Raw genomic sequence first — 27,868 nt, forward strand, 5'->3', positions numbered from 1 at the left:
TTTAGTACTAGTTGAAAAAAATATATACAGATTTTTTCTTTTGAGTTATATGAGCATATTTAAACGCGTTTTATGCACATAATCCTAACTTGTGTTGTTTGTGTGTGTGTGTGTGTGTGTGTGTGTGTGTGTGTGTGTGTGTGTGTGTGTGTGTGTGTGTGTGTGTGTGTGTGTGTGTGTTGCTCTTACCTGCAGCGAGGCACACTGGCAGCATGAGTCTGAATATAAGTCCACACACCACCTCCGAGGCCATCATGTCGCACTATAATCACTCAGCTCAGAGCAGAAATATCTCTGTCCAGGTCCAGTGTTTCATGATCCGGATCAGAGTGGCCCATTAAAGCGCAGGTCTCCGCCTCTTCAGCTCCTCGAGTTTGCTTTACCTGTTGACTGGAGAGCTCATGGTGCCGTCCCGGAGCACACAGCTGCTTCAGGCGCGAAACAAATCAGCAACAAGTTGCACAATCATTCGCTCCAAGTGTGTTGCGTTTCCTCCGGAGAGTGTGAGACATCGCACAGTGCTCGGCGACTGTTAAACGCGTTTGCTCGAAGCCTAAAGTGCGTTTTTCTGCGTTCTGAGCGTTTGACGCGCGTTTACGCGGCACAGCTGTGCGCGCACTGGCATCTGGACACACTTTTTCTCCTCCTCAATGAGCAGCCCGAAGGACCACCCTGCAGAACTGACAAACGCCTCCGCCATTCAGGCTCGAGCTCGGGCGGGAGGCCGGGGTTTGACCCGGTACACTACAGCCGAGGCAACACACACTCCTGAAATGTAGAATCACGTGACATATGTATTTATAAGACTATTTTATTTTTTTTTATTTTATTTTATTTATTTACAAAGAAAGACAAAAAAAAAAAGATACTGAAATGCATTTTTTGTATATATATATATATATATATATATATATATATATATATATATATATATATATATATATATATATATATATATATATATATATATATATATATATATATAATACACACACACACACACACACACACACGTTTCTTCTTGATATATTGTCCTATGGTAAGAGACCCTTTCGTCTTTGAAATGTTAAAGGATTATATAATTTAATTGAAAATGCTTTGTTCTTTTTAAATTTTTGTTTTTATTTTGTTTTTCTCTTTGGATGAATGACCGAATAAAATAATAAACTAAACTAATGTATGTATAGACACACAATACACACACACACACACACACACACACACACACACACACACACACACACACACACACACACACACACACACACACACACACACACACACAACATACAAAAAAAAATGCATTTCAGTATCTTTTTTTCTCTCCAGTTATATATATATATATATATATATATATATATATATGTGTGTGTCAAATATTTCATTCAAGGACGCATTTTTTTGTAGTTTGTAAAGTAATTGTAATAAATAAGTATAATATAGTCTTTAGCGCCACCTGCCGGCCGTTCAACGATTCATCCCAGAATCTTGACAGGCTCTCCTATGAAGCTGCAGACTCGGAGCCTGCATCCACAGTCCCGCACTCAGAGTCCCGCATTCTCAGACCCCTCGTTTTTAAGAAACAGCGCCTCCTGCTGTTCTGAAGACCGTACAACTCCCTTATCCAAATAAGATATATTATTACGGTGTCGTTTCATTTAAAGTTTTCCAAATAAATCTTAACAAATTAACGATTTTGCAAACATCTTTGCATTCCCTAAAAATGTCAGTTTTCTCTGACTAACAAAGTACCCAGTAGTTTTTTGTTTTTGTTTTTTGTTTATTTAAATAAAAGAAAATTACTGATGGAAGATATACAATTACAGATTGAACTATCCTTTGAAAAATGTTATGTGATATTATATCGCTACAATGTTTTTTTAATTCCAATTCAAATGTTTCTTTTAGCTCAACCTATGCTAATGGTCTGATTAACATATTATACATTGCTAGCATTAAAAACCTGTTGATATCTGGAATCCAAAGCAAAACTCAAACAAGAATAGACAAAACACCAATAATAAACAAATCTGTACAATTCAAAATTGTATTACAGTAGTATTTACAGTATTTATAATTTTTCCTTATGCAATTGAAGATACAAAGTACAGTCACTGACACAATTCTTTCTTCCTTTTTTCTTTGCTTTGTCCTGTTTACCGCAATATGATGTTTAGGTGATAGTTAAAGTAGCCTACAGACTCGTTTATTATTGGTGTTTTGTCTATTCTTGTGTGAGTTATGCTTTGCATTCCAGATATAAAAAAATATGGTTTTGTAATGTTAGCATTGCGTATGATATGTTAATTAGACCATTAGCATGTGAACCTGAAAGAAACATTGAACAAAAAAAAAAGAATTGTAGCGATATATCACATAATATTTTTCAGAGGATAGTTCAATCTGTAATTGTATTTTGTCCATCAGTAATTTTCTTTTAATTGCCCACACTCTTTATTAAATAAATAAATAAATCTACTGCGTAGCCTACTTAGTCAGTGAAAACAATGACATTTTTTGGGAATGCAAAGATGTTTGCAAAAGCGTTGTTTTGTGTAAATGTATTTTTAAATGAAAACTTTAAATGAAACGACACCGTAATAATATATCTTATTTGGATAAGTGTGTTGTACGGTCTTCAGAACAGCAGGAGGCGCTGTTTCTTAAAAACGAGGGGTCTGAGAATGCGGGACTCTGAGTGCGGGACTGTGGATGCAGGCTCCGAGTCTGCAGCTTCATAATGTTGCTCCTATTGGATGCAAATGTGATTGCGTGCGTTTTTCCGCACTATATATATATCGGAAACATTACTCTTCTTTATGTTTGTGAGTCTCTTCTGTTCATTAATCTGCTCATAAATCCAGTAATACAGTGAAATATTCCTCCAGTGTATATATCAGCTGTTCTCTGTGTGAATGTAGTAAAGTGTAATTTTTGGAGTAATCCTTTTTTTTTTTTACTTTAATATTTAAAAAGTAATATTTCACAGTGTTTAATGTATTTATGATCTAACTAATGGGCCTTGATGAGCAGAAGATACTTCTTAAAAAACAACAACAACAACAACATTGAAATCTCCATAATCTCTCTTGTCCATCATTAGGCATTATTAAACAATTGTAATTTTATCTGGGAGTAAAAGACCCAAAGCTAGAGTTAATGATGAGAGTGTGGCGCTGGACTGTGATTGGCTCAGAGGAAACTCATAACTGAGCTCAACTCTTTTACTTAAAGAATATATTAAATCTGGCAGCTGAAGTGAATATAGAAAGTCTTTCCAAAGAATGGAGATCTTTCTGGATCTGAACAGGCACCTGGAGACGGCATGGCTGGACTGAAGGTGGGAAGAAAATCCCATTGAATTTGCCAAAATTCAGCTTTATATTTAATTTCCAAGAGCTCTTGCGTATGAATTTAAGCTGGAACAGTGATCACCGTTTACAGAGAGCCAACATAATGAGATCAGTGTTTGTTCTGATCCAGTGCTTTAAGAAAGCTCACGTATGCATAATTAACAGTCAAATTAGATTAATGAGGCTGAATCAATTGAATCCTGAGAAAATCCCTTTAAAATGACAACATGCATTTCAGGATCACGAGGAAAAGTGAATATGGTGAATAATCACTGGACAGCAGATAGATTTCAGTGTGTGTGTTTAATTGGTCATACCAGAGTAATGTTGCCCTGATTCACACACGGGTTTAAGAGAGATCCACACCACAGGATAAACTACAAAACTCAAATCTCCATGACTTTACACAACTGTTAGAGCTATAGAAAAACATGAGAAGTGTCAAATACAGGTTAAAACAGCAGTGTGTGTCGTTTCAGCGTTCACTGCGTATGAACATGAAGAACCAGGGCTGGGTTTCCCGAAACCTTCTTAACGCTGCGTCAGTCTTAAAGGAACACTCCGCTTTTTGTGAAAATAGGCTCATTTTCCAAGCGCTTTAGAGGTAAACAGTTGAGATTGACCGTTATTGAATCCATTCAGCCGATCTCTTTATCGCGGCAACACCTTTTAGCATAGCCTTTTTTTCAAAGATAATATTTTTCCTATTTAAAACTTGACTCTTCTGTAGTTACATGGTGTACTAAGACCTACGGAAAAATAAAAGTTGCAATTTTTAGGCTGATATAGATAGGATCTATTTTCTTATTCCTGCGTAATAATCACGGAGCTTTGCTTCCGTATCAAGGGTGCAGTGGCGCAATGATATAACGCAGCACCTGAAAGTAGTCCTCAGATAGGTAACTGCTAGCCTGACGTGGTCATACTCAATTCTAGTCAGAATATGAGTCTGAAACTGCTCCATTGGGCTGTGATTATGAGGCGTGTTTCAACCGAACCAGGAAAGACATCAATTGGATAGACCTGAGCAAACCAATAAGAGCAACGAAGCGACACATTGTCAAATGTCAACAGACAGAGCTCAACTGCACTGTGTTGCCAAGTCCGCGATTTTTTCCGCGGGTTGTTTTCAATGTCTGCGGGTTGAAGCGACTATTATGTGATATATAGACCCATGAGTGCGAATTTTAGCTGGCAACCTTGCCAAAATAACACACATTTTACCCCCCAAACACCATTTCCCCCCCGGAGCCCCTTTGATGACGAGATGATTACGCTACTGTTGATCATCTGTCCGTCATCGTCTAAAGCCCGCCCTGATGATCTCATTGGCCCAAACAGGGGATAATTACTCCTCTTTGGAGCAATGCCAGACCGAATTGCCCGACCTAAAAATGTTGTGGGCGGGGCTAAATTCGGCTGGCATCCAGGCTAGGTAACTGCTAATGTGACCAATGCTAAGTTTGTGTAGTTGCAGAGAATGCACTTTTACGGCAGTAAATCTGTGATTACTACGCAGGGATGAGAAAATAGTTCCTAGTCATATAAAAAAAAAAGTGGAGTGATCCTTTAAGCTGGACCTAAATGTTATTGTTCCTGAAACGTTCTTAGTTAAAGGATGAGTTCATTTCAAAATGAACATGTCCTGATAGTTTCCTCATCCCAGATGTTCACGGCTTTCTGTCTTTCTTCAGAGGAAAAGAAATGAAGTTTCTTGAATAAACTTTCAAGAAAGATTTTTCTCCATCATGCCCTGATGGAGTTTCGGTTCCTTTGGTCGCCTTTGGCTTGGCTTGCTCAGTTGGGGACACTAACATTATGATCAAAGTTATTCAAATAAATATACAAATAAAATGAATGAATTAGCTCTTATTTAATTCTATAAACTATAATACTGATCTGCCAACATTGTCTCTCTATGATAAATTAAAATAAGCTGATAACATCACTGTTTACTCCAGAACGACTGTACAGCCAAATCTAATTCTGCTGCAGTATTGTCCTGTTTAACACTGAAGCTGCTCTGACACAATCGGCATTGGAGAAGAGCGATATAAATAAAGATGAGTGATTGATTGTTCAGGCAGTGCGGGATGAGAGGACTTTTCATAGCCTTCCCACAGAACAGAACTAACAGATATGGTTGATGTTTATCTGTAACCGGATACAGCACCAAATTAATTCAAAGTTGTTCGTTTCCTCTGACTAGTCAAATTCTACTGAAATGAGCCAATCAGAGCAGAGCTCAACATTAATATTCATGATCCTTCCAAATAAGGCAAAAACAGAGCATTACATCCTAGGGACAATGTCTAGTGTTGTAAATAGCTCTGTACAACCGTATCTGGGCCATTTTGTGCCTGTAAATAAGCCACATACCCTCTATGTAGATATCAGAGAACAATTTTAGTAAATGTGTGATGGTTTGTGTGGATCAGACTCTATTCCTCTGGATCATCAGAGTCTCTGAAGCTCTTCCTCATTGATTTGGACCTTCAGCCGTTGGTTTCCATTGAAGGCCATTATGAGGAGAAAAATCCTGGAATGTTTTCCACAAAAAAACTTCATTTCTTTTCCACTGAAGAGAGAAAGACACAAACATCTGGGACGAGGAAACTATCAGGACATGTTCATTTTGAAGTGAACCAATCCTTTAAGAAGGCCTTTTGTAAGTCATGCGTGTGTAAGGTTGGTCTGGAGCACTCTTAGCTGTACCTTACCACTACTGACAGTGGCCAATATAATTCTGATAATTGAAGTGTTTTCATGCAAAGAATACAATTGTCATTACACTGATGGTTGTTAGCTTAATAGTTTAATTATATTATCCAAAGGTACATCAGCCGCCAAACTAAAATGCCGTAACGGCTTAGGAGTCTATTTGAAGGGAATGATTGTGGAGGGAGTTTGGTCAAACTATGGCAGCGATACAGCGAATGCTAAATCAAAGATATGTGCACTATTTCACCCGTGAAAACTTTAGTCCCCCGGCTACAATGTCAGAAGCTGCAATTCAAAATAAACTGTGGCTGCAAATTCAGCAGCTTTTAGATCTTGTTGGTCCAACTTTGTCTCTCTTCTTACTTTCTCGTTTCGCTGCTATAGTAGTGGTTAATTGTACACCATATTGCCAAAAGTGTTGTGACGCCTGCCTTTACATGCACATGAGCTTTAATGCCATCCCATTGTTAATCCGTGGGGTTTAATCTGGAGTCGGCCCACCCTCTCTAACAGCTCCAGCTCTTCTGGGAAGGCTTTCCTCAAGGTTTAGGAGTGTGTTTATGGGGATTTTTGCCCATTCTTCTAGAAGCTCATTTGTGAGGTAAGGCACTGATGTTGGACGAGAAGGCCTGGCTCTCAGTCTCCGCTCTAATTCATCCCAAAGCTGTTCTATCGGGTTGAGCTCAGGACTCTGTGCAGGCCAGTCAAGTTCCTCCACACCAAACTCCTCATCCATGTCTTTATGGACCGCCGCTTTGTGCACTGGAGCGCAGTCATGCAGGGACAGGAAGGGGCCGTCCACAAACTGATCCCACAAAGTTGGGAGCATGAAATTGTCCAAAATGTCTTGGTGAAGCATTAAGAGTTCCTTTCACTGGAACTAAGGGGCCAAGCCTAACACCAATAATGTGATGTTAGCAATTAACTCTGCTTGTGGAGTAAATGAAGACTATGACAAATATATATGATCATATAAATGGCAGTATAGTGGGTTGACGCATGATACGTTTGGGCATGAGAGGTTGCAGTTTCGTAGCCTGACAAGCCAGAGCCACATCAAGATGTTTGGTCTGGAAACTCCCCATTGACAGCTCAATCTGAGGGGCGGATAAACGGCTGTCTGTCAAACTCCCTCTGCTCGCGATAGGATAGCGCTACAACCAACCAGAGCAACGAAGGTGAAGCAGAGCTCGTTGATAGATTAAACATTCGCTGATCCAGTCGACTAAACCCCGAACACATCTTCCCTTCTTCAGAATGACTTCAGTGCCGTTCTTTGTTCTTTTCTCAGAGAAAAGCTTAACTCCAAGTCTTCCAGAGTCGCGGCCAGAGCTGATTCGAAAGACCGCCGTTCGCAAGTTTCTGTGTTTACTAGAAGCACGCAAACGCAACTCGGCCGTCGTCATTATGGCCCCGCCCACCGACTCTATACACGATGTGATTGGCCCGGCAAGAGTTAGGCGAATACAGCTCAGAAGGGTATTGAGAGTGGCTAGACGACACTCGCGGCAGATTAGATTTGCTGCCGCTAGGGTGCGTCTAGATTTCTAGGCTAGCAGTTTCGCACAATCATTGAAAAATTATAAAACGGTTGGATTTAGTTTGCAATTTGGATTATATTTATAAGATTTCACGAGTCTTGATAAATGAAATTTCAACTATTTCTAAAGCTTTTTTTATAAAGAACACCACTTTCTCACATAACGCAGTTATAAAGCCCCTGCAGTGAATAATCGATTCTTGAGCCATTGATCACGAGCGCCGCCACGGACAGCACCTGCTGACATCGCATGAAGAAGGTCCACCTAAAAAAGGTGTTAGTTAGCCTAGAAATAGGACACCTTTAGTCTTCGTCAATGTTATCGGGAAATCCAGCCCATTTATCTTGATTTCTTCACTGCCAAAAAAGCAAACCAAAAACAGCATTCTTGTCATGTTTTCCAGTGAAGAATATATCTAAACATTTACTCCCTGAAAACAAGGTCTAATATCTTCTTTAATAATGGTGTTTAGATGCAGTGTTAGTATATAGAAGCCTAGTTAATGCTGTTATTTCATACTTCCTTTGCGGAGAGAATGATTCCTGAGTAATGATCTGATTAGTGTGTGAATATAGCATTGATTCCAGATCCTTCCGTTATGTAATGTGAAATCAAGCTTGTTATATTGGAGAGGAAAATCAGCAGAATTTGGCTTCATCCTTGATTTAAAGGCTCAATCTTGTTGTTGGAGATCCTGTAATAAATAAACCTGCGAGTATAAAGGGATGACTTTAGGGTGCATGTAGCATTAAAAGGACACTGCAGATGTGGCGTGGCAGAATTGTGTGTTCTGAGGTAAAAGGCTAAGGATGGGGTCAGGGGTCAGAGTTCACGGCGTGGCTCAGGCCAGGCCGTCGGGGTCAGTGTCGTCTCGGCCGTAGTTTATGGGCTGCAGCTGCTTGACCACATAATCTGCGATCTCACGAGTCCCGGCGGCCACGACTCGTCTGGACATGAGGTCGAGCACGTCCCCTGCGAGACACACACACACACACACACACACACACACACACACACACACACACACACACACACACACACACACACACACACACACACACACACACACACACACACACACACACACACACACACACACACACACACACGTTAGGGTTTTGTGAATTGTGGAGACTTTCCACAGGCGTAATGGTTTTTATACTGTACAAACTGTATATTCTATCCCCTTACACTGCCCCTAAACCATCACACACACGCACGTACGCACGCACGCACGCACGCACACACACACACACACACACACACACACACACACACACACACACACACACACACATACACACACACACACACACCTATAGAACTCTCTTATATATACAACAACAAAAGGGTTTTTATGTAATCTTTATTTATTTGAGGGGATTTCATTTTATTTAGCTTTATAGCTTTTTTGGCGTAAACAGAATGAGAACATGGATCCATCATGCCTTGTTACCACTGTGCAGGCTGGTGGTGGTGGTGTAATGGTGTGGGGGATGTTTTCTTGGCCCACTTTAGGCCCTTTAGTGCAGTGTTTCTCAAACTTTTTCTGCCATTCCTCACTTTGGAGGTAGGGAAGGGCTCTGAGCCCCACCTGTCCCCAATCGCCCCAACAAAATGGTAATTATCTAGGCTTTAAGTTTGCCTGTTAACATTTATTTTATTAACATCACATTTAAACCGTTCATGTGTACAGTCAAAATATTTTAGCTGACTCCCAGTGTGAATTTTTTTTAAGGCAACGTTTTTTTAGAAAGTTTCGCCTTAATGTTTCTATGGCAACGCGTCATGTTTATCACGTGACTCAGCACAAACCAAAATAGCGCTGCATGACAGATGTATCGCTTTTATTGCGTTTTTTTCTTTTTTATTCAAAATATTAGTGCCAATTGGGCATCGTTTAAATGCCACGGCCTACCTGAGCATTGTTTCTGACCATGTCCATCCCTTTATGACCACCATGTCCCCATCCTCTGATGGCTACTTCCAGCAGGATAATGCACCATGTCACAAAGCTCCAATCATTCTCTTCCGTGTTCCTCAAATAAAGAATCAAACAGTCATGATTCAAAATTCGGATCGCGTGTCAAACTGCTGAAATCACGTGACATTGGCGATCCGAATCATGAATCGATTCGCTGATTCATAACCGTTTGAATCTTTATTTGAGGATTGAACACAAACACGGAAGAGAAGACAATGCTGAATAAAGTCGTAGTTTTTGTTATTTTTGGACCCAAATGTATTTTGGATGCTTCAAGAGACTCTAATTAACCCACTGATGTCTCATATGGACTACTGTGATGATGTTTTTATTCCCTTTCTGGACATGGACAGTATAGTGTGCATACACTTGCATACGCTCTCGGACTAAATATAAAATATCTTAAACTGTGTGTGAAGATGAGCGGAGGTCTTACGGGTGTGGAGCGACTCTTTAATGAAAAGTAATTTCATTTTTGGGGGAATTAACCCTTTAACAGTTTTTCTTGGTTATGTGAACATTTTATTTTATTTTGCTATCATTATGTCTTTTGAATGTTCTCTGAACATAATAGTAAAATTAAAAAAAATGTACCTTTCCCACAGGACACAGAAGGCATTCTGAACTTACTGAATAAAGATGTTTGTGTAAAGTAGATTTATCAAAGCTAACAAAAGAATAAAACTTCAAACAAATAGCAGGTGCAGCTTTTATTAAAGATTGGTGTGCAAACGCTAAGCATATTAAAATCCTACAGTATAATAAACACCCCACTTTTAGTTACAATTTATACACAAATATTAAATCATGTGTGAAATATTGTGTAAATGTTTGCATTATCATCTGCCCAATCCTAGTAATGAAGTTTCAAGCCTTCCAGTTTTCCACATTTGTAATGAAACAATAATAATAATGAGTAACTCAAGCAGGAATAAAAGCTCTTGTTGTTTGAAATCCTCCATGATTAATGAAACACACACATACACACACTGCCCCTGCCCCTAAACCTACACACACACACACACACACACACACACACACACACACGCACACACACACACACACACACACACACACACACACACACACACACACACACACACACACACACACACACACACACACACACACACACACACACACACACACACACCTGTGGTGTCGATGACGACTCCTCCCGCCTCTGTGATGATAATGGCCGCCGCTGCGATGTCCCAGCAGTGCAGGCCGTACTGATAATACGCCTCCGCCGCCCCGCTGGCGATGTGGCACAGCGCGAGAGTCGAGCTGCCAATGATCCGCACCCTAAGGGTCAGAGGTCACCGTTACATAACACACTGACCTGCTCACATGCTGTCGTATACACATACACACTTATATTAGGGGTGTAACGATATATCGCGATATAAAAACGTGACGATATGTATCGCTGATATAACGATATGGTTCGCGATATAGAGTTGCTTTATCCAGAGCTCGACTTGCTGTAGTCGGCCCCATTTATAAGGTAAAACTCACCCAAACACACACTAAAAAATGTAGGCTACCACAAATGTATTTATTTATGTTTTAATCAAATTTATGTATGTACATAATTTTATATATATATTGGAAATAAATTTTAAAAAATGTATAAATAATACCTTTTTCAAATGTATTTATTTAAATGATTTAAAATGTATTATTTATTTTTTGTACGTTTTTCTATGTTTCTCTAGACTTTGCTGCTATTTTGAGGACCTAAAAACCACTGACCAACACACACACACACACCTGCTCTATAGGCAATAGTGCAGTATTACTTTAAAGGGTGTGTTAGTGATATGAGCCTATAGGTGGAGCACAACACACACACTCTGATTATTACACACACACAGGGATGCGCAGCAGCACACACACACACACACACACACACACACACACACACACACACACACACACACACACACATACTGATTATTACACACAGGGACACGCAGCAGCACACACACACATTTAAATATTAAAAATAAAAAGATTACATCGTAAAAATGCCTGCATGTCATAAAGGAGAGTAAATGCATTTATCACAATTAGCTGTTTGTTGAAGTTAGACACTTATTTGACCAATCATGACAACACACACACGTCTTTAAACCAAGCGGCTCCGCAGTTTTACTTATCTAGTCTTAAGTCGTCTATGTGCCGATTTTCTACGAATATGAAACTAACAATATGAAGGAGAGAACTGTTGCTTAAGCCCTATTCGGACGGTAATTGTTTCTCATGTGGACGTCTGTGTAAATAATTAGCATGCCACCTCAATGATAAAACTGAGCATTCGGATGGTGATTTATTCCCGGTGGAGGAGCGAGTTTTGTGATCCTGTGCACCTGTGAACGCAGCTCATATGGTCCGTCTAATGATCATCTGCTGTAAAAATATCATATGCTTGGAATAATACGAATAAAATCATATTTAATTTAATAATAGGAAATTATGAATTATGTAAATATCCTGTTTAAAAATATGAAGATGTCATTTTAAAATGTGGAAATGAGTGGAGTTAAGTTAATACAATGCTGAAAATGTAACCTATTAATTACTGCCGTAATAACGGCTCATTTCACGTTTACGTGTTTTCTTCTCTTCCGCTCTTGGGCGGTGATGAAAGATTATTCTTGTAAATACTTTCCCGCATTTCAGTAATAAAAGTTTAGGCTTTAGATCTTTAAAATGCATCCGAATTACAGCGAAGCGCAACGATACGGTGCTCAGCAGGGGTCAAAAAGGATATAAACAGTTCATTTTGAAGCGATCTCTTCTGAAAAACTCAGAGATGTGGATTCGGACGGCTATTAAATCACCACATGACCTCTGTCGGTGAGTGGAAAACGGGGCTAAAATTATGCAGTGTGTTCTTGGCATTATTAAGGGTCAATCATGCTGAAAAACAATGGTGTAGGATTTACTTTGGGACAATTTTCACTTGTAAATTGCTTGTAAATTTCACAATTACTCAAAGAGAATTATTACACTGCAAAAAAATGCTCTTCTTACTCAGTAATTTTGTCTTGTTTCTAGTCTAAATATTTAAAAATTCTTAAATCAGGATGCCTTTACTAGAGAAGTAAAACAACATCAGATATTTGTCCTTGTTTTCTTAAAAATAAAATCTAAATGAAGAGAGTTTTTGCTTAAAACCGGCAAAATGATCACAATGGGGTGAGAAAAATAATCTTATTTCTGATTGAAATCTTGTTTCTTCTCCAAACAGAAATAAGATTATTTTTCTCACCCCATTGGCAGATCATTTAGATATTTTCCCCCAGAAAACAAGCAAAAATATCTCGTCATTTTACTTATCCAGTAAATGCATCTTTATTTAAGAATATTTAGATATTTGGACTGGAAACAAGAAGAAAATGCTAAATAAAAAGAGCATGGTTTGCAGTGTGTGATATTTTAAAGTAACCCCCCCCCCCCCCCGAAATTCTCTTCTAAAGCACACTGTGATAATCTCTGGTATCTGCTCATTTCCCCCGGTGTGGCCGTACCCATGAGTCGGTGCGCTCAACATTTTCTTCATATTTCCCAGGAAGATATCCAGCGTTGCCGAGTCTCTCTTGGCTCCGATCTCTGTGAGAATGAGGGCCTTGGACACATCTGAGCGGAGGAAACGCATCACATCATCTACTGTGTGCTGGAGTTACAGCAAAAACATTAGCCAATAAAGTGAGAATAAACCCATAAAGTGCATTTATCATTTTTAAAATTGAGTTTGGGGTCTGTATGCTTTATTTTAAATACTTTTATTTACCAAGGACACATTACAGTTTAAAAGTGACAGTAATTAAATTCATACATTTGTAAAATATTTTTATTTCAAATAAATGCTGAAATAAATCTTTTGAACTTCGTATTCATTCAGAATACTGAAAAAATAAAATGTATGACGCTTTCGACTGATAATAATAATAATAATACATTTTATTTGTATTGCACTTTACATTTGGAACAAATCTCAAACTGCTGCCCTTAAAGGGTTAGTTCAGCCAAAAATGAAATGTCTGTCATTAACTCCTCTCCCTAATGTCGCTCCACACCCGTAAGACCTCCGTTCATCTTCACACACAGTTTAAGATATTTTATATTTAGTCCGAGAGCGTATGCAAGTGTATGCACACTATACTGTCCATGTCCAGAAAGGGAATAAAAACATCATCACAGTAGTCCATATGAGACATCAGTGGGTTAATTAGAGTCTCTTGAAGCATCCAAAATACATTTGGGTCCAAAAATAACAAAAACTACGACTTTATTCAGCATTGGCTTCTCTTCCGCGTTTGTGTTCAATCCTCAAATAAAGATTCAAACGGTTATGAATCAGTGAATCATGTGACACTGAAGACTGGAGTAATGATGATAAATTACACTTTACTATATATTCACATCGAGAACAGAAGATTTGTATTATGATAATACACCGATCAGGCATAACATTCTGAGCTAATATTGTGTTGGTCCTCCTTTTGCTGACCCGTCGTGTCATGAACTCCACTAGACCCCTGAAGGTGTGCTGTGTTGTCTGACACCAAGATGTTAGCAGCAGATCTTTAAGTCCTGTAAGTTGCGAGGCGGTGCCTCCATGGATCGGACTTGTTTGTTCAGCTCATCCCACAGATGCTCGATTGGATTGAGATCTGGGGAATCTGGAGGCCGAGTCGACGCCTCAAACTGGTTGTTGTGCTCCTCAAACCATTCCTGAAGCATTTGTGCTTTGTGTCAGGAGCATTATCCTGCTGGAAGAGCCACAGACACCAGAATACCGTTTCCATCAAAGGCTGAACATGGTCTCAGCAATGCTTAGGTAGGTGGAGCGTGTCAAAGTAACATCCACATGGATGGAGGACCCAAGGTTTCCCAGCAGAACATTGGCCAAAGCATCACACTGCCTCCGCCGGGTCGCCTTCTTCCCATAGTGCATCCTGGGGCCATGTGTTCCCCAGGTAAGCCACACACACACACACACACACACACACACACACCCGGCCATCCACGTGATGTAAAAGAACACGTGCTTCCTCAGACCAGGCCACCTTCTTCCATTGCTCCGTGGTCCAGTTCTGATGCTCACGGCCACTGTCGGTGCTTTCGGCGGGGTCAGGGGTCAGAGGTCACCCTATGCCGCCCCATACACAACAAACTGAGCTGCTCTGTGTATTCTGACAGCTTTCTATCAGAACCAGCATTAACTTCTGGAGCAGTTTGAGCTCCAGTAGCTCGTCTGTTTGATCGGACCCCACGGGCCAGCCTTCGCTCCCCACGTGCATCAATGAGCCTTGGCCGCCCATGACCCTGTGGCCGGTTCTCCACTGGTCCTTCCTTGGAGCACTTTTGATAGATACTGACCACTGCAGACCGGGAACAGCCCACAAGAGCTGCAGTTTTGGAGATGCTCTGACCCAGTCGTCTAGCCGTCACAATCTGGCCAAACTCGCTCAAATCCTTAGTTTTGTGTTTGATCTTCAGTTTCAGCGTAGCTCTGTATATTTCTCTGGTATCGCTGCTGAGGTGGATTTGCCTACTCTAGCGTTTAGGAAAGTTATTGTGAGCGGTGTGATGTTTGAAGCGGATGTCATAACATAACGTCAGGAGAGTTTAAAACGAGCGGTTCATTCCAGCACAAACTTTTGAAGGACCGTAACTATTTGCTTTATAAATCAGTATTAGTTTGCTATTATAAAGCCACAAGGTGATTAACATTTATTGCAACAAAAAAATACCTTTTTCTTTGGAAACCTGTAGTCGAACCCCATTGCAGAACGCTCCGTGCCCTTTCCTGGCGGTGTACAGCGTGCCGTCGAAGCAGTGATAGATCACGCCGAACTCCAGCTGATAAACACAGGCCTCATCATTTCACATACAGAAACACATGACAGTCGTTTCGACCAATCATTGATTCGTCCGTGCTCTACCTGTTTCCTCACAGCGAATCCGATGCTCACGGCCACCATCGGGAAACTGCAGGCGAAGGGTTGTGTGTTGGGAACGGAAGAATATATTTCTGATGATTGAAACACAATATATGACGACGCTTCTCGTACCTGTGCACAAAGTTACAGGTCCCGTCAATGGGATCGATGATCCAGGTCGGGCTTTCGGTCAGTTCACACTTCACTCCGGCGGCAGACGACTCCTCGCCGATGAACCTTCAGCAACACGACACACACAGAACATCACCATTACACCAACAGTTATTACACACGATTGCTGAAACATTAACCAATTCACAGAAAGACTGTAGTGCGCATTTATAGAAAGCAAAGCTAAGGGTGTGTTCACACTGTAGTTTAGTTAGTTCGGTTAGTTTGGTCCAGACCAAAAATCGTAAACAAAACATTTAGTCCTGATCCGCTCAGCGAACCTAAAGTTACCGAACCAAAGGCACAGGGAGACGCTCACAACCTGATTGGTCGGCTTTTATGACGTCCGAGCTGCTTACCGAACACTCAGAACAACGCTGTGCCGGATTACACGCGGCGGCCATTATATGTGTGTATATGTGTAACAAAGTTCGATATAGTAAGGAAGGAAGAGGACACAGGGGTCGGCTGGACTGTTGATGCGTATCTTTATTTTCTCTTTCTCAATGTCAATAACACACTTCTTCGTGTGTTCTCAGTCAAACTCATAAGCAACAATAACTTCCGGTTCGCGGCACTTCCGGCTTCCGGGTAAACTCAGTCTCTGTGTGCTCGCACCAACAGTCCGACTCTCTCTCTCTCTCCCTGGTCTCCGGTTCCGCTGGTGTTTTATCCCGTCTCCGCGCTCATTACTGGAACAAGAGACAGGTGTTATTAATCTGCGTCCAACCCACTCACTTACCGCTCGTCCCGCGGCCCTCTCTCCCGCTGCAGACCTCGCTGAACCACGCCCCCCTTGCCACAATATGGTTTTATTTTTACCAGCTGAGAACTCACGAAGAGCTCATAAAATGTTCAAAACATTCAAAACAGCTCCAGGATTTCCTCCGTTGTGCAGAAATGAAGACCTGCTGTAAAAGAGACGGCCGTTCTGTCGTCTGTACCGACTAATGGGCAGCAGGTCCTCTGATGAGGAGAACCAGGGATGCTTTTTGTGTGATTTTTCTAATATTTTCGAAACATGCTCGTCGGACCAAATATTGATGAGGCTCTTCACCTCCTCGCTGCTCCACGTTTGCCTCTAATGTTAGCGTCACTCATTTTGGACACATCGATCTTTCCGCGTCGTCAGATCAGCTCAGACTTGTAGCGTCACATCATGTGACATCACGTCCTGTTTTTGGTTCGTTTACATGTGTTTGGTCCGTGCTGCGTTCATATATCAGTCGAACCGCACCAGAGTTCGTTTGGAAGTGGAGCGAGACCCGTCTTTTTAGGGTGCGTTCACACTTGTCATGTTTGGTTGGATTAAAACGAACCCTGGTGCGATTGCTGGGTTAGTGCGGTTCATTTGAACACACGTGAACGCTGCCATCTGAACCCTGGAGTGCACCAAACAAGAGAGCGCTAAAAAGATGGGTCTCGCTCCACTTCCAAACGAACTCTGGAGCTGTTTTGAATGTTTTGAACATTTGATGAGCTCTTCGTGAGTTCTCAGCTGGTAAAAATAAAACCATATACACACATATAATGACCGCGTGTAATCCAGCACAGCGTTGTTCTGAGTCTTCGGTAAGCAGCTCCTACGTCGTATAAGCCGACCAATCAGGTTGTGAGCGTCTCCCTGTGCCTTTGGTTCGGTAACTTTAGGTTCGCTGTTAAAAATGCCAGTGTGAACGCTGAGCGGATCAGGACTATGTTTTGTTTTTGTTTTTTGGTCCGGACCAAACTAACCGAACTACAAGTGTGAACGCACCCTTAGTGCTCTCGGTCCACTTGTTTGGTTCGCTCCAGGGTTCGGATGGCAGCGTTCACATGTGTTCAAATGAACCGCACTAACCCAGCAATCGCACCAGGGTTCGTTTTAATCCAACCAAACATGACAAGTGTGAACGCACCCTAACTTTTAAGCGTTTTTTTTTTTGTGGTGTTTTTTTTTTTTTTTTTTTCTAGTATTTTCGCCTGTATTTAGTAGATTGTGTTTAACTCACAAAAGAGTGATTATCAGTTCAACACACTGAGGTTTAGAAATTCTACATATAATTTTTAAACAAAACTGCATTGGTATCGGTTTAGTATCGGTATCGACCGATACTAAGATTTTTTTTATATCTGATTTATATCTGAAAAAAAAACGGTATTGGTGCATCCCTATTACTGTGATATTTACTAAGCCACTGAGAATTTGAGGGTTTTTTTTTCAGCACAACTATCTAAACATCCTTAAATCAAGACACACTAATAACAGAGCACAATTAAGAAATGACATCTTGAAACTGAACAAAATGAAGTGAGTTTGTGCTTAAAACAAGAGCAAATATCTGTTATTGGGTATAAAAATTACTTTCATTTGAATTAAGTTGTTTTTTATAAATCCATTGGCAGATATTTGTTCTTGTTTTAATTATAAAATCACTTTCAGAAGATTTCTCATCTCAAACTTTAGGCTATTGTTTGTGAGATTAATTTAAAAGTGATGGAGGATCTGTTGGGCATTGTATTCAACATTGAAGTGTCACTAATAAAGCTCACCGTGTGCTTAGACATTTACATTTAGAGACGTGTTGTTTCCTTCAGTTTAATCCTTAAAAAGCTCTTCCCTTCAGAAAGCCTGTTAAAGCCTCTGCGATTGGGTGTATTGGAAGAATTCATGACAACACATGCATGTGTGCCGAAGTCAGGAAGAGGATAAGTCATTCATATCAGCCAAACTAGTGGAGATTCATGTGGCATAATTCACTTTCAAGAGATCGTTTTCTCACTTACTGGATCTAAACATACACAGAATCTTTTAAATATAATGTGTTTGACCAGTTAATTGATCTAGAAGGAATAAAAATATTTTTAGTGTATTGATTTCCACTAAGTGCTTGCTTTGAATTTGATCATCTGCCATGAAAGATCCTTTAGTTCCTATGAAAACATCTCCATCCGCTCAACATATATAAACCGTGCCTATAGACAATAAGGGATGCTTTACGTAGCTAAACATGAAATATACTGAGTTTGGGAAGTTTGATTGACACATTGACTCTTTTATACTGTTACTTTTGTGCACTTTTGTCTGTAATATTTCTGCTCAGCTTTGGCTTCATATTTCGTTTGCGAGTGATTAATTCAACAAGACTTTTTAATAGTTTTGCTTAAAATATCAATATCACCCTCCTCAAATACTGTCAATTTCAGGCCTTGATGCTTACTTTTTTCACAAGTTCTCTGTGCTCCTAAGTTTTTTGAAACTTTAGGAGCGCAACTTATTAAAAATTTGACACACAGCGTGACTTTTATTTAATAAACGAGCCTGAAATATACCAGGGGGCTCATTTATAAAACTTTGCGTAGATTTCATCCTAAAAGTTTATGTACCTACAAAAGTTAGAAAAAAATTGTGATTTATAAAACCATGTGTACGCCAGAACCTGCGCAACAATCCCTTTATAAATCCCAGCCAGCAGAAGATTGTGCGTACGTGCATCTCCACCCTGACTCCTCCCCAAAATCACCATATATGGAGCTGACAACGCCTAGTTTTACTATGCATGACCTCATCTGCATATCATTTGCATGCATATTCCCATCCACGTGACACAATGTTTAACACTGTCAAATGTAAAAGACATTGAAAAATATTAGATATGGATAAATAAATACCATTTGTGCCTTACACATTACATTGCTGAAAATCATTCAATATCCTTTTTATGTTGTAGAATAAATAAATCAAAATATCAATAAAAATAAAATTGTATAAAATACTTCTCATGTATTTTTTTTAAAATAGTGTTATTTTAATTAAACAATATTTTTTTAATTCAAATAAAATAAAATTCATGCAGTTTGCTGGTAATGTCCCTGAATGATCTCGTTCTCTCCTTATTCTGCTACTGGCGTAATCCTCCAGGAATCATTACATACCCGGGTCACCGGAGGATTTACAGGGAGTGCAGAATTATTAGGCAAATGAGTATTTTGACCACATCATCCTCGTTATGCATGTTGTCTTACTCCAAGCTATATAGGCTGGAAAGCCTACTACCAATTAAGCATATTAGGTGATGTGCATCTCTGTAATGAGAAGGGGTGTGGTCTAATGACATCAACAACCTATATCAGGTGTGCATAATTATTAGGCAACTTCCTTTCCTTTGGCAAAATGGGTCAAAAGAAGGACTTGACAGGCTCAGAAAAGTCAAAAATAGTGAGATATATTGCAGAGGGATGCAGCAGTCTTAAAATAGCCAAGCTTCTGAAGCGTGATCATCGAACAATCAAGCGTTTCATTCAAAATAGTCAACAGGGTCGCAAGAAGCGTGTGGAAAAACCAAGGCACAAAATAACTGCCCGTGAACTGAGAAAAGTCAAGCGTGCAGCTGCCAAGATGCCACTTGCCACCAGTTTGGCCATATTTCAGAGCTGCAACATCACTGGAGTGCCCAAAAGCACAAGGTGTGCAATACTCAGAGACATGGCCAAGGTAAGAAAGGCAGAAAGTCGACCACCACTGAACAAGACACACAAGCTGAAACGTCAAGACTGGGCCAAGAAATATCTCAAGACTGATTTTTCTAAGGTTTCATGGACTGATGAAATGAGAGTGAGTCTTGATGGGCCAGATGGATGGGCCCGTGGCTGGATTGGTAAAGGGCAGAGAGCTCCAGTCCGACTCAGACGCCAGCAAGGTGGAGGTGGAGTACTGGTTTGGGCTGGCATCATCAAAGATGAGCTTGTGGGGGCTTTTCGGGTTGAGGATGGAGTCAAGCTCAACTCCCAGTCCTACTGCCAGTTTCTGGAAGACACCTTCTTCAAGCAGTGGTACAGGAAGAAGTCTGCATCCTTCAAGAAAAACATGATTTTCATGCAGGACAATGCTCCATCACACGCGTCCAAGTACTCCACAGCGTGGCTGCCAAGAAAGGGTATAAAAGAAGAAAATCTAATGATATGGCCTCCTTGTTCACCTGATCTGAACCCCATTGAGAACCTGTGGTCCATCATCAAATGTGCGATTTACAAGGAGGGAAAACAGTACACATCTCTGAACAGTGTCTGGGAGGCTGTGGTTGCTGCTGCACGCAATGTTGATGGTGAACAGATCGAAACACTGACAGAATCCATGGATGGCAGGCTTTTGAGTGTCCTTGCAAAGAAAGGTGGCTATATTAGTCACTGATTTGTTTTTGTTTGGTTTTTGAATGTCTGAAATGTATATTTGTGAATGTTGAGATGTTATATTGGTTTCACTGGTAAAAATAAATAATTGAAATGGGTATAAATTTGTTTTTTGTTAAGTTGCCTAATAATTATGCACAGTAATAGTCACCTGCACACACAGATATCCCCCTAAAATAGCTAAAACTAAAACTTCCAAAAATATTCAGGGTTGATATTAATGAGTTTTTTGTGTTCATTGAGAACATGGTTGTTGTTCAATAATAAAATTAATCCCCAAAAATACAACTTGCCTAATAATTCTGCACTCCCTGTATATCTTTCTAGCAAATAGACTGATCGTTAACACCTTGACAAAATCACAGAGTTAATTTGAGGGCTTAAATTTAAGACAAAAATGTTATAGTGAACACATGCTTCTTCATGACGGTTTTGTAATGTAATAGTAGGCTAGGACTGATGATGAGTAGCGATTGTGCTTCATGTATTTGCAGACTTTGACATTTTATGATATATGTAGGGAGAAGCATTAAAGCAAATCACCAAAACAAACCAATTTTCTCATCAGGAATTGGAATGTGTCCTTCCTCTCTTGAACCTTTCTTTAAGAAAGAATCCGGTGTTTGGTCCAAACCAAACGTCTTGCCAGCGCTGACTCAACACATTTGTATTGTTCTGGTTAATTTCCACCCATCTCTTTACCTCTTCATGCGACGCTGGTGTTTTTGATGGCTCCTCTCGGCTTTCTTTGCAATCAGAGTCGTGTTTATTCAGGTAAATGTCCTGTTTGATCCGTCAAGTTTGGGAATCCACATTGAGTCTGCCACATAAGGCATGATGTGTCTGCTAATTAGTGAAGTGTAGCGCTAGTTAACGAGAGCTGTGCTATGTCTAGGCCGTTTGTTTCTGAAAGAGTCTCTTCTGCTCACTAAAGATGCATTTATTGATCAAAATTTCAGACTCATCATAATGTAAATCATCTGTTCTCTATGGGAATATACAGTAAAGTGTATTTTATTCCTGAGATCAAATTATCATCATTACTCCAGTCTTCACTGTCACATGACCCTTCAGTAATCACTCTCAAATGAGGACATTATGGTGTTTGTGTGTATGCGTATGATGGGCAGGTTCAGGGTGTGTGTGTGTGTGTGTGTGTGTGTATGATGGGCAGGTTTAGGGGTTGTGTGTGTGTGTGTGTGTGTGTGTATGATGGGCAGGTTTAGGGGTTGTGTGTGTGTGTGTGTATGATGGGCAGGTTTAGGGGTTGTGTGTGTGTGTGTGTATGATGGGCAGGTTTAGGGGTTGTGTGTGTGTGTGTGTGTGTGTATGATGGGCAGGTTTAGGGGTTGTGTGTGTGTGTGTGTGTGTATGATGGGCAGGTTTAGGGGTTGTGTGTGTGTGTGTGTGTGTGTGTGTGTGTGATGGGCAGGTTTAGGGGTTGTGTGTGTGTGTGTGTGTGTGTGTGTGTGTGTGTGTATGATGGGCAGGTTTAGGGGTTGTGTGTGTGTGTGTGTGTGTATGATGGGCAGGTTTAGGGGTAGGGTAAGCTAGGCATACACTGTGCGATTTTCATCCGATTTCGAGCCAAATTCTGACTCGTGCGACTCTTTTTTTGGGTCGGGACGATTTTCAGGTTTATCGTGTGTCGTTTGTCGTGAGGTGTTCGTGCAGTGTACAGGGGGAAACGTGAGTCGACAAACCTCTCCCGATCGGGAATCGGATGGTCGGATGAATTTCTGGCGTGTCCCTCGTGGGGTTATCGCACAGCTGAAGCAAAGCCACGAACTGATTGCCCTATTTCCCCTCACTGCGCCTGCGCGAAAGCAGAAGTTTAACCATTTAATTTTTAAAAGCAGCAACGAAAAAACAAAAGAGGGAGATCTTTAATTATGTAGGCAGCTATCAAATAGCAGAAATTAAGTAAACTGTGCCTCCAGTTTGAGTTGTAAAATAGTATTCTAAACCACCGTGTAGCCTATATATATCCAGTGCCTCTTATTCATATAGCTAGTTGATCATTAATTTAGGGCTACTTGTTTTACTTTCACATTTTTATTTATTTATTTATTTATTTATTTATTTATTTATTTATTTATTTATTTTTAATATTAATGAATATTTAGCCTAGGCCTACTTAATCCTATTATGACGGAAAGTGGAACCGTTGTCTATCTTAACACAATGTCATGCTGTCTTTTTTTCTTCCTCTTTTTTTTACTTTTCCCGTTTTAATTCATGAACGCGAGTCAGTGGATGTCACGCAATGTGCAAAACGCAGTCTCAAATCCAGTCAATTATTCACTACAGAAAGTGAACGTAAAATCTGACAAGCTTTCGGCGCATATTCTCAGACAACGAGAGTTAGATGTAATTAGGCATGCTGATAACGTAGCCTAGTGTCTTAATTTATTTTCTTAATATTTCTATTTTGGTCCATATTGTGAGAAAAAAATAGAAGAGAAGTAGGCCCATTTTGTTTTAAACAAGTTGTTTTTAGATAAATCTGCTCTTACTTTTCATTGAGACATACATTATTGCAGTGTTCTGACATTATAGACCTATAATTCCTTGTTTAATCGGGCTAAATGTTTTTAAATAGTGATGAGTAATCTATCTATTATTTTATTATGCAGTGTGTTGATTATGCATTATGAAATTGTTGGGGGGAGGGGGGCAAATTAATGTAATATCAATTTAATAATAAAAGTAGGCCTACTCTAATAATAATAATAATAATTTTTATACATAAATTCTAAATCCTCTTAATATCAATAGCTGATGTATTTGATAGGCTATCTCTCTATAATACACCATGGTCTATCGTCTCCACAGGGGTTTTATTGTGCATTTTTCACCCGTACAGTGTGAGCTGTCAAGTCGCGTGCGGCGGTCGGATCGCACAGTGAGAGCACATCAATCGTGAGCTTTGGATTTACATCGCATGCGATCGACTCGTACAGTGTGAGTAGGTAACCTTGCTGAAAACCCATAGAAATCGCACAGTGTATGCCCAGCTTTAGTGTGTTTGATGGGCAGGTCTAGGGTGTGTGTGTGTGTGTATGATGGACAGGTCCAGGGTGTGTGTGTATGATGGGCAGGTTGAGGGGTAGTGTGTATGATGGACAGGTCTAGCATGTGTGTGTGTGTGTGTGTGTGACTGTGTGTGTGTGTGTGATGGGCAGGTTTAGGGGTTGTGTGTGGTGACTGTGTGTGCGTGTGTGTGTGACTGTGTGTGTATGATGGGCAGGTTTAGGGGTAGGGTGTGTGTGTGTGTGTATATATATGATGGGCAGGTTTAGGGTTAGGGTGTGTGTGTGTGTGTATATATATGATGGGCAGGTTTAGGGGTAGGGTGTGTGTGTGCGTCTGTGTGTATATGATGGGCAGGTTTAGTGGAAGGGGAAGTGTGTGTGTGTGTGAGATGGGCTGGTTTAGGGGTAGGGTAAGTGTGTGTGTGTGTGTGTGTGTGTGTGAGTGATGGGTAGGTTTAGGGGTGTGTGTGTGTGTGTGTGTGTGTGTGTGTGTGTTTGTCTGTCTGTGAGAGCATGCGTGAGTGTGTATGCGAGATAGCGTGTGTGTGTTCAGTAGGTTCACATCTGGAACACATTTGCTGGTGTTGTTTTTTCGGTGGCGGTGTTAGTTACCAACCCCCAGCATTACACACACACACACTCTCTCTCTCTCTCTCTCTCTCTCTCTCTCTCTCTCTCTCTCTCTCTCTCTCTCTCTCTCTCTCTCTCTCTCTCTCTCTCTCTCTCTCTCTCTCTCTCTCTCTCTCTCTCTCTCTCTCTCTCTCTCTCTCTCTCTCTCTCTCTCTCTCTCTCTCTCTCTCTCTCTCTCTCTCTCTCTCTCTCTCTCTCGATGGCATGTACAGTAGGTGCTCATTGATGTGTTAAAGGGCTTAAGCATGGCGGGAGCTGCCGGCGGTTTGATGGAGAATTCTCTCTCACATACTCAGACCTTTATGGATCGTGACAGGCAGATAATTAATACCAGGCTGTAAGTGTTTAAAGGTGTGTGAATGAAATCAAGTTGTTTTAATATTATTATTCTTATTACAGAATCCAAGAAAAACAACTAGTGCTAGTTCTTCAGCATGCAAATAATGACAGCGGACCATAAAACACCACAATGAACAATAAACATGAGGAGAATTACTGATAGTGACTGACGAGTACAGTATGGGCTACTGTACAGAATATGATTCTGATTAATGAAGGTTAATGAGAAATATAAAACATGTTTTATATTGTACAAGTGCTTTTTTAATTCATTATCTACTGTTTTAATTGTACTTTCACTCGTCAGCCACTAAATTGCCAGCCATTTAGAGTTTCTAGTAGCCAAAATAAAAATAATTGTCTATCACAAATTATAAAGTGGGATTTATTTAGTTGTAAACATATTTCACTATAAACATGTTAAAAATAAGCAGAAGCAGAAATAGAAACCAAGCAATCAACCAACAAAATGTGCCGTCACCGTTTGTTAAAACAATGGAAAAATTTGAAATCTGAAATTTTAATTTGTTGGTAGATTGATTAGTAATTTTAACATTGACACAAGAGGAACTATCACAGTAAAACAAAAATGCTCACAGCATCTGGTATTAGTTTCCTATATATATATATACTGCAATGTGCTGCTGTTGCAGCTGGTCAAGAAAATGCTTGTGCTTTGTTTCTGTTTGATATAATTGTAAATAAATTAGGGATGTCAATAGATTAAAAAAATATCATGATTAATCACACCTTTGTTATCCGATGCACACTTATCATGACATTAATAATGTGTAATTTATTACTAATTTTAATTTTTAATTTTGTCATAATTTGCTATATCCAAAGTAAACAATCAGATTGAAGGGTGATTCTCACAAAACTGTATTTTCTGCAAGCTTTCGAGGATATTTGGAGACTTTAAAATGAATCGGACTATCAAGTACTCGAACGTGATTTTTGCTGAAACTTTAGTTCCCAGCATCCTTTGCTTGGGACTTCATGAGAACAGTAAAATTGTTAAACTTAAGTGTTATTTTATGTGTTTTTTGGGCAAAATTAGATAAGGGAGAGACTTTATATTGTTTAATAGTGTTTGATGTTTAATTATGTTGGAATAACTAGAACCATTTAGTTATATAGGGTTACCATAGTGGAGAAGAGCAAAGGCTGTGGACTGAGACAGCTCATGTCATTAAAGAGCATTTCATAGCACTTGACATGTTCATTATGGGCTATTGCTGACTAATGGGTCCTGCACACTGTGCGATTTTTCAAAATCCTTTGCGAATGCCCCTTGTCAGACTGTACGAACATGATCCCCGATGTAAGCCACGTCACACTGTAAAATCTCAGTTGGCATGAATGTCAGACTGTACGATAGTGGAGCGCAAGAACTCGTCCGGAGTTTTATATCATCAATGAATGACGCGTTGGGTGACGGTGAGCTGCATTACACGCGGGACTGAAATGCTGGCTACAGAGAAATCTCTAGCACTCGTTTTGGTCATAGTTTGTCTTGAAAAACGCAGATATTTGACTGTCGTCGTAGGAGAAGTCACACTGCAGGAGTGTGCGGCAAATCTTCTGACACTGCCAGAATTTCGTCTGAGGTAAAATTTGATCGCAGCGCTCATTAATCGGCTGCCGGTGAACATGTTAAACTAACGATCAAAGACGTCAGATTTTAGCCTCGGATCTGAGGAATCTTTTAGGATTTGACGGCCAAATCGTGGCCAAAATCACATAGCGTGCACCCGGCTTAACAAAAAACTAGTGAAAGCTAGTTAGTACAGTCTTATTAATCAGTCAAGTGACCGCAAAAATATTCAAAAACAAAGTAAGCTTGTGATTTGATTAAAGAGGCAGGGTCTCAAGCGCCGCTGTGCACACCACTGTTGTCAGGAAGCCATATTAAAATCATTTTGAGACTACTCAATTGGGTTACTTAAAAATTACTTAATTCCAAGATATTGAAGTTATGTGAACAAATCATGTTTGTTTAACTTAATTGATTAATGTGAAACCGATGTACATAATTAAATCATGTAAATCCAACACAGCTCTTTTTCAGTGTACCTACCCCCCCCCCCTTTCCATTTTATGCAATTTAGCTATATGTAACTAGCATAAAACTTAGTAGTGATCGACCGATATATTGGTTTCCCTATATTTTTCCCGATATTTAAGCATTTTCCCATAATCGGGTATCGGTTTTGTAATATCGGATTCACCGATAAATGGCTATAAATGGTGTTTCGAGAATTGCGTACAAACCCGCCATTAAAGGACTGCGGCTGAGGGGAGATGAGTCAACCACGGTGTTCAAAGGTAATATAACCTGCATCCCTTAATTGACCCTTCACTAAGCCCTGCCCCCCTTAGTTACTGTTGCTACGCCTGTCAAGCTTTCACGTCTGGAACGTCTATTACAGTATGTATGCGCCGGTGTCAGACATCCGAGGAGATAATTAGTCATTTTTGGCGAACAGGTGAAATATCTGAGAGAACAAGAAAAAAGGGACTGCAGTATGCATTCGCGGGATATATCCATGGCATAATATGCAACTGATTAGAGAATAATTTTATTAAAATTTAAGCTAAAGCCTCAGCGCAATCAGCAGCCGCCTCATGTATGTTCATGCACAACAGGGTAAGAGAAATTAGAAAATAATCAAATAATTATAAATCAAACAGCTTATCAATAAATCTTGTGGAATAAACACAATACATTAGCCTGAAACCTTTGCAATGATTCGCCGGCTTATATTTAGCGCGCCGGGCTACTGCTCACGTGTCTTGTATCTATTCCTTGGACCTGGCACTAGCCAGAGATACTGACCTGAGCCATTCATCAAAAAACACACAGTAACTAAAATACAGCCTTATAGCAGAAAGCCACTCTCTCAAACATGAAGGGTTTTATTAATGTAAACACAGCCACTGCAACAATGGCTGGTCTTAATTTGCACAC

The 27,868-nt window shown here is 40.1% G+C and overlaps 2 protein-coding genes across 3 annotated transcripts in view; both read right to left on the reverse strand.

Annotated features, from left to right (window-relative positions):
* The window catches only part of LOC137064221 (piezo-type mechanosensitive ion channel component 2), a 266,236-nt gene extending 265,502 nt beyond the window's left edge, over window positions 1-734 (reverse strand). The window contains exon 1 of one of the 2 annotated variants that reach the window (XM_067435581.1): window positions 190-734. In XM_067435581.1, coding sequence (XP_067291682.1) covers window positions 190-256 — 67 coding nt within the window. In that variant the 5' untranslated portion in view covers window positions 257-734. The remainder of the gene's footprint in view (window positions 1-189) is intronic. The other variant, XM_067435580.1, reaches the window with a different exon arrangement.
* A 2,905-nt stretch (window positions 735-3,639) lies between these two features.
* The window catches only part of impa2 (inositol monophosphatase 2), a 30,703-nt gene continuing 6,474 nt past the window's right edge, over window positions 3,640-27,868 (reverse strand). The window contains exons 3-8 of the mRNA XM_067434439.1: window positions 15,686-15,790; window positions 15,557-15,602; window positions 15,365-15,473; window positions 13,136-13,244; window positions 10,753-10,904; window positions 3,640-8,587 (exon numbers count right to left, since the gene is read on the reverse strand). Coding sequence (XP_067290540.1) covers window positions 8,457-8,587; window positions 10,753-10,904; window positions 13,136-13,244; window positions 15,365-15,473; window positions 15,557-15,602; window positions 15,686-15,790 — 652 coding nt within the window. The 3' untranslated portion in view covers window positions 3,640-8,456. The remainder of the gene's footprint in view (window positions 8,588-10,752; window positions 10,905-13,135; window positions 13,245-15,364; window positions 15,474-15,556; window positions 15,603-15,685; window positions 15,791-27,868) is intronic.

Source organism: Pseudorasbora parva, chromosome 24, assembly GCF_024679245.1.
Source record: "Pseudorasbora parva isolate DD20220531a chromosome 24, ASM2467924v1, whole genome shotgun sequence".
Taxonomy (NCBI): domain Eukaryota; kingdom Metazoa; phylum Chordata; class Actinopteri; order Cypriniformes; family Gobionidae; genus Pseudorasbora; species Pseudorasbora parva.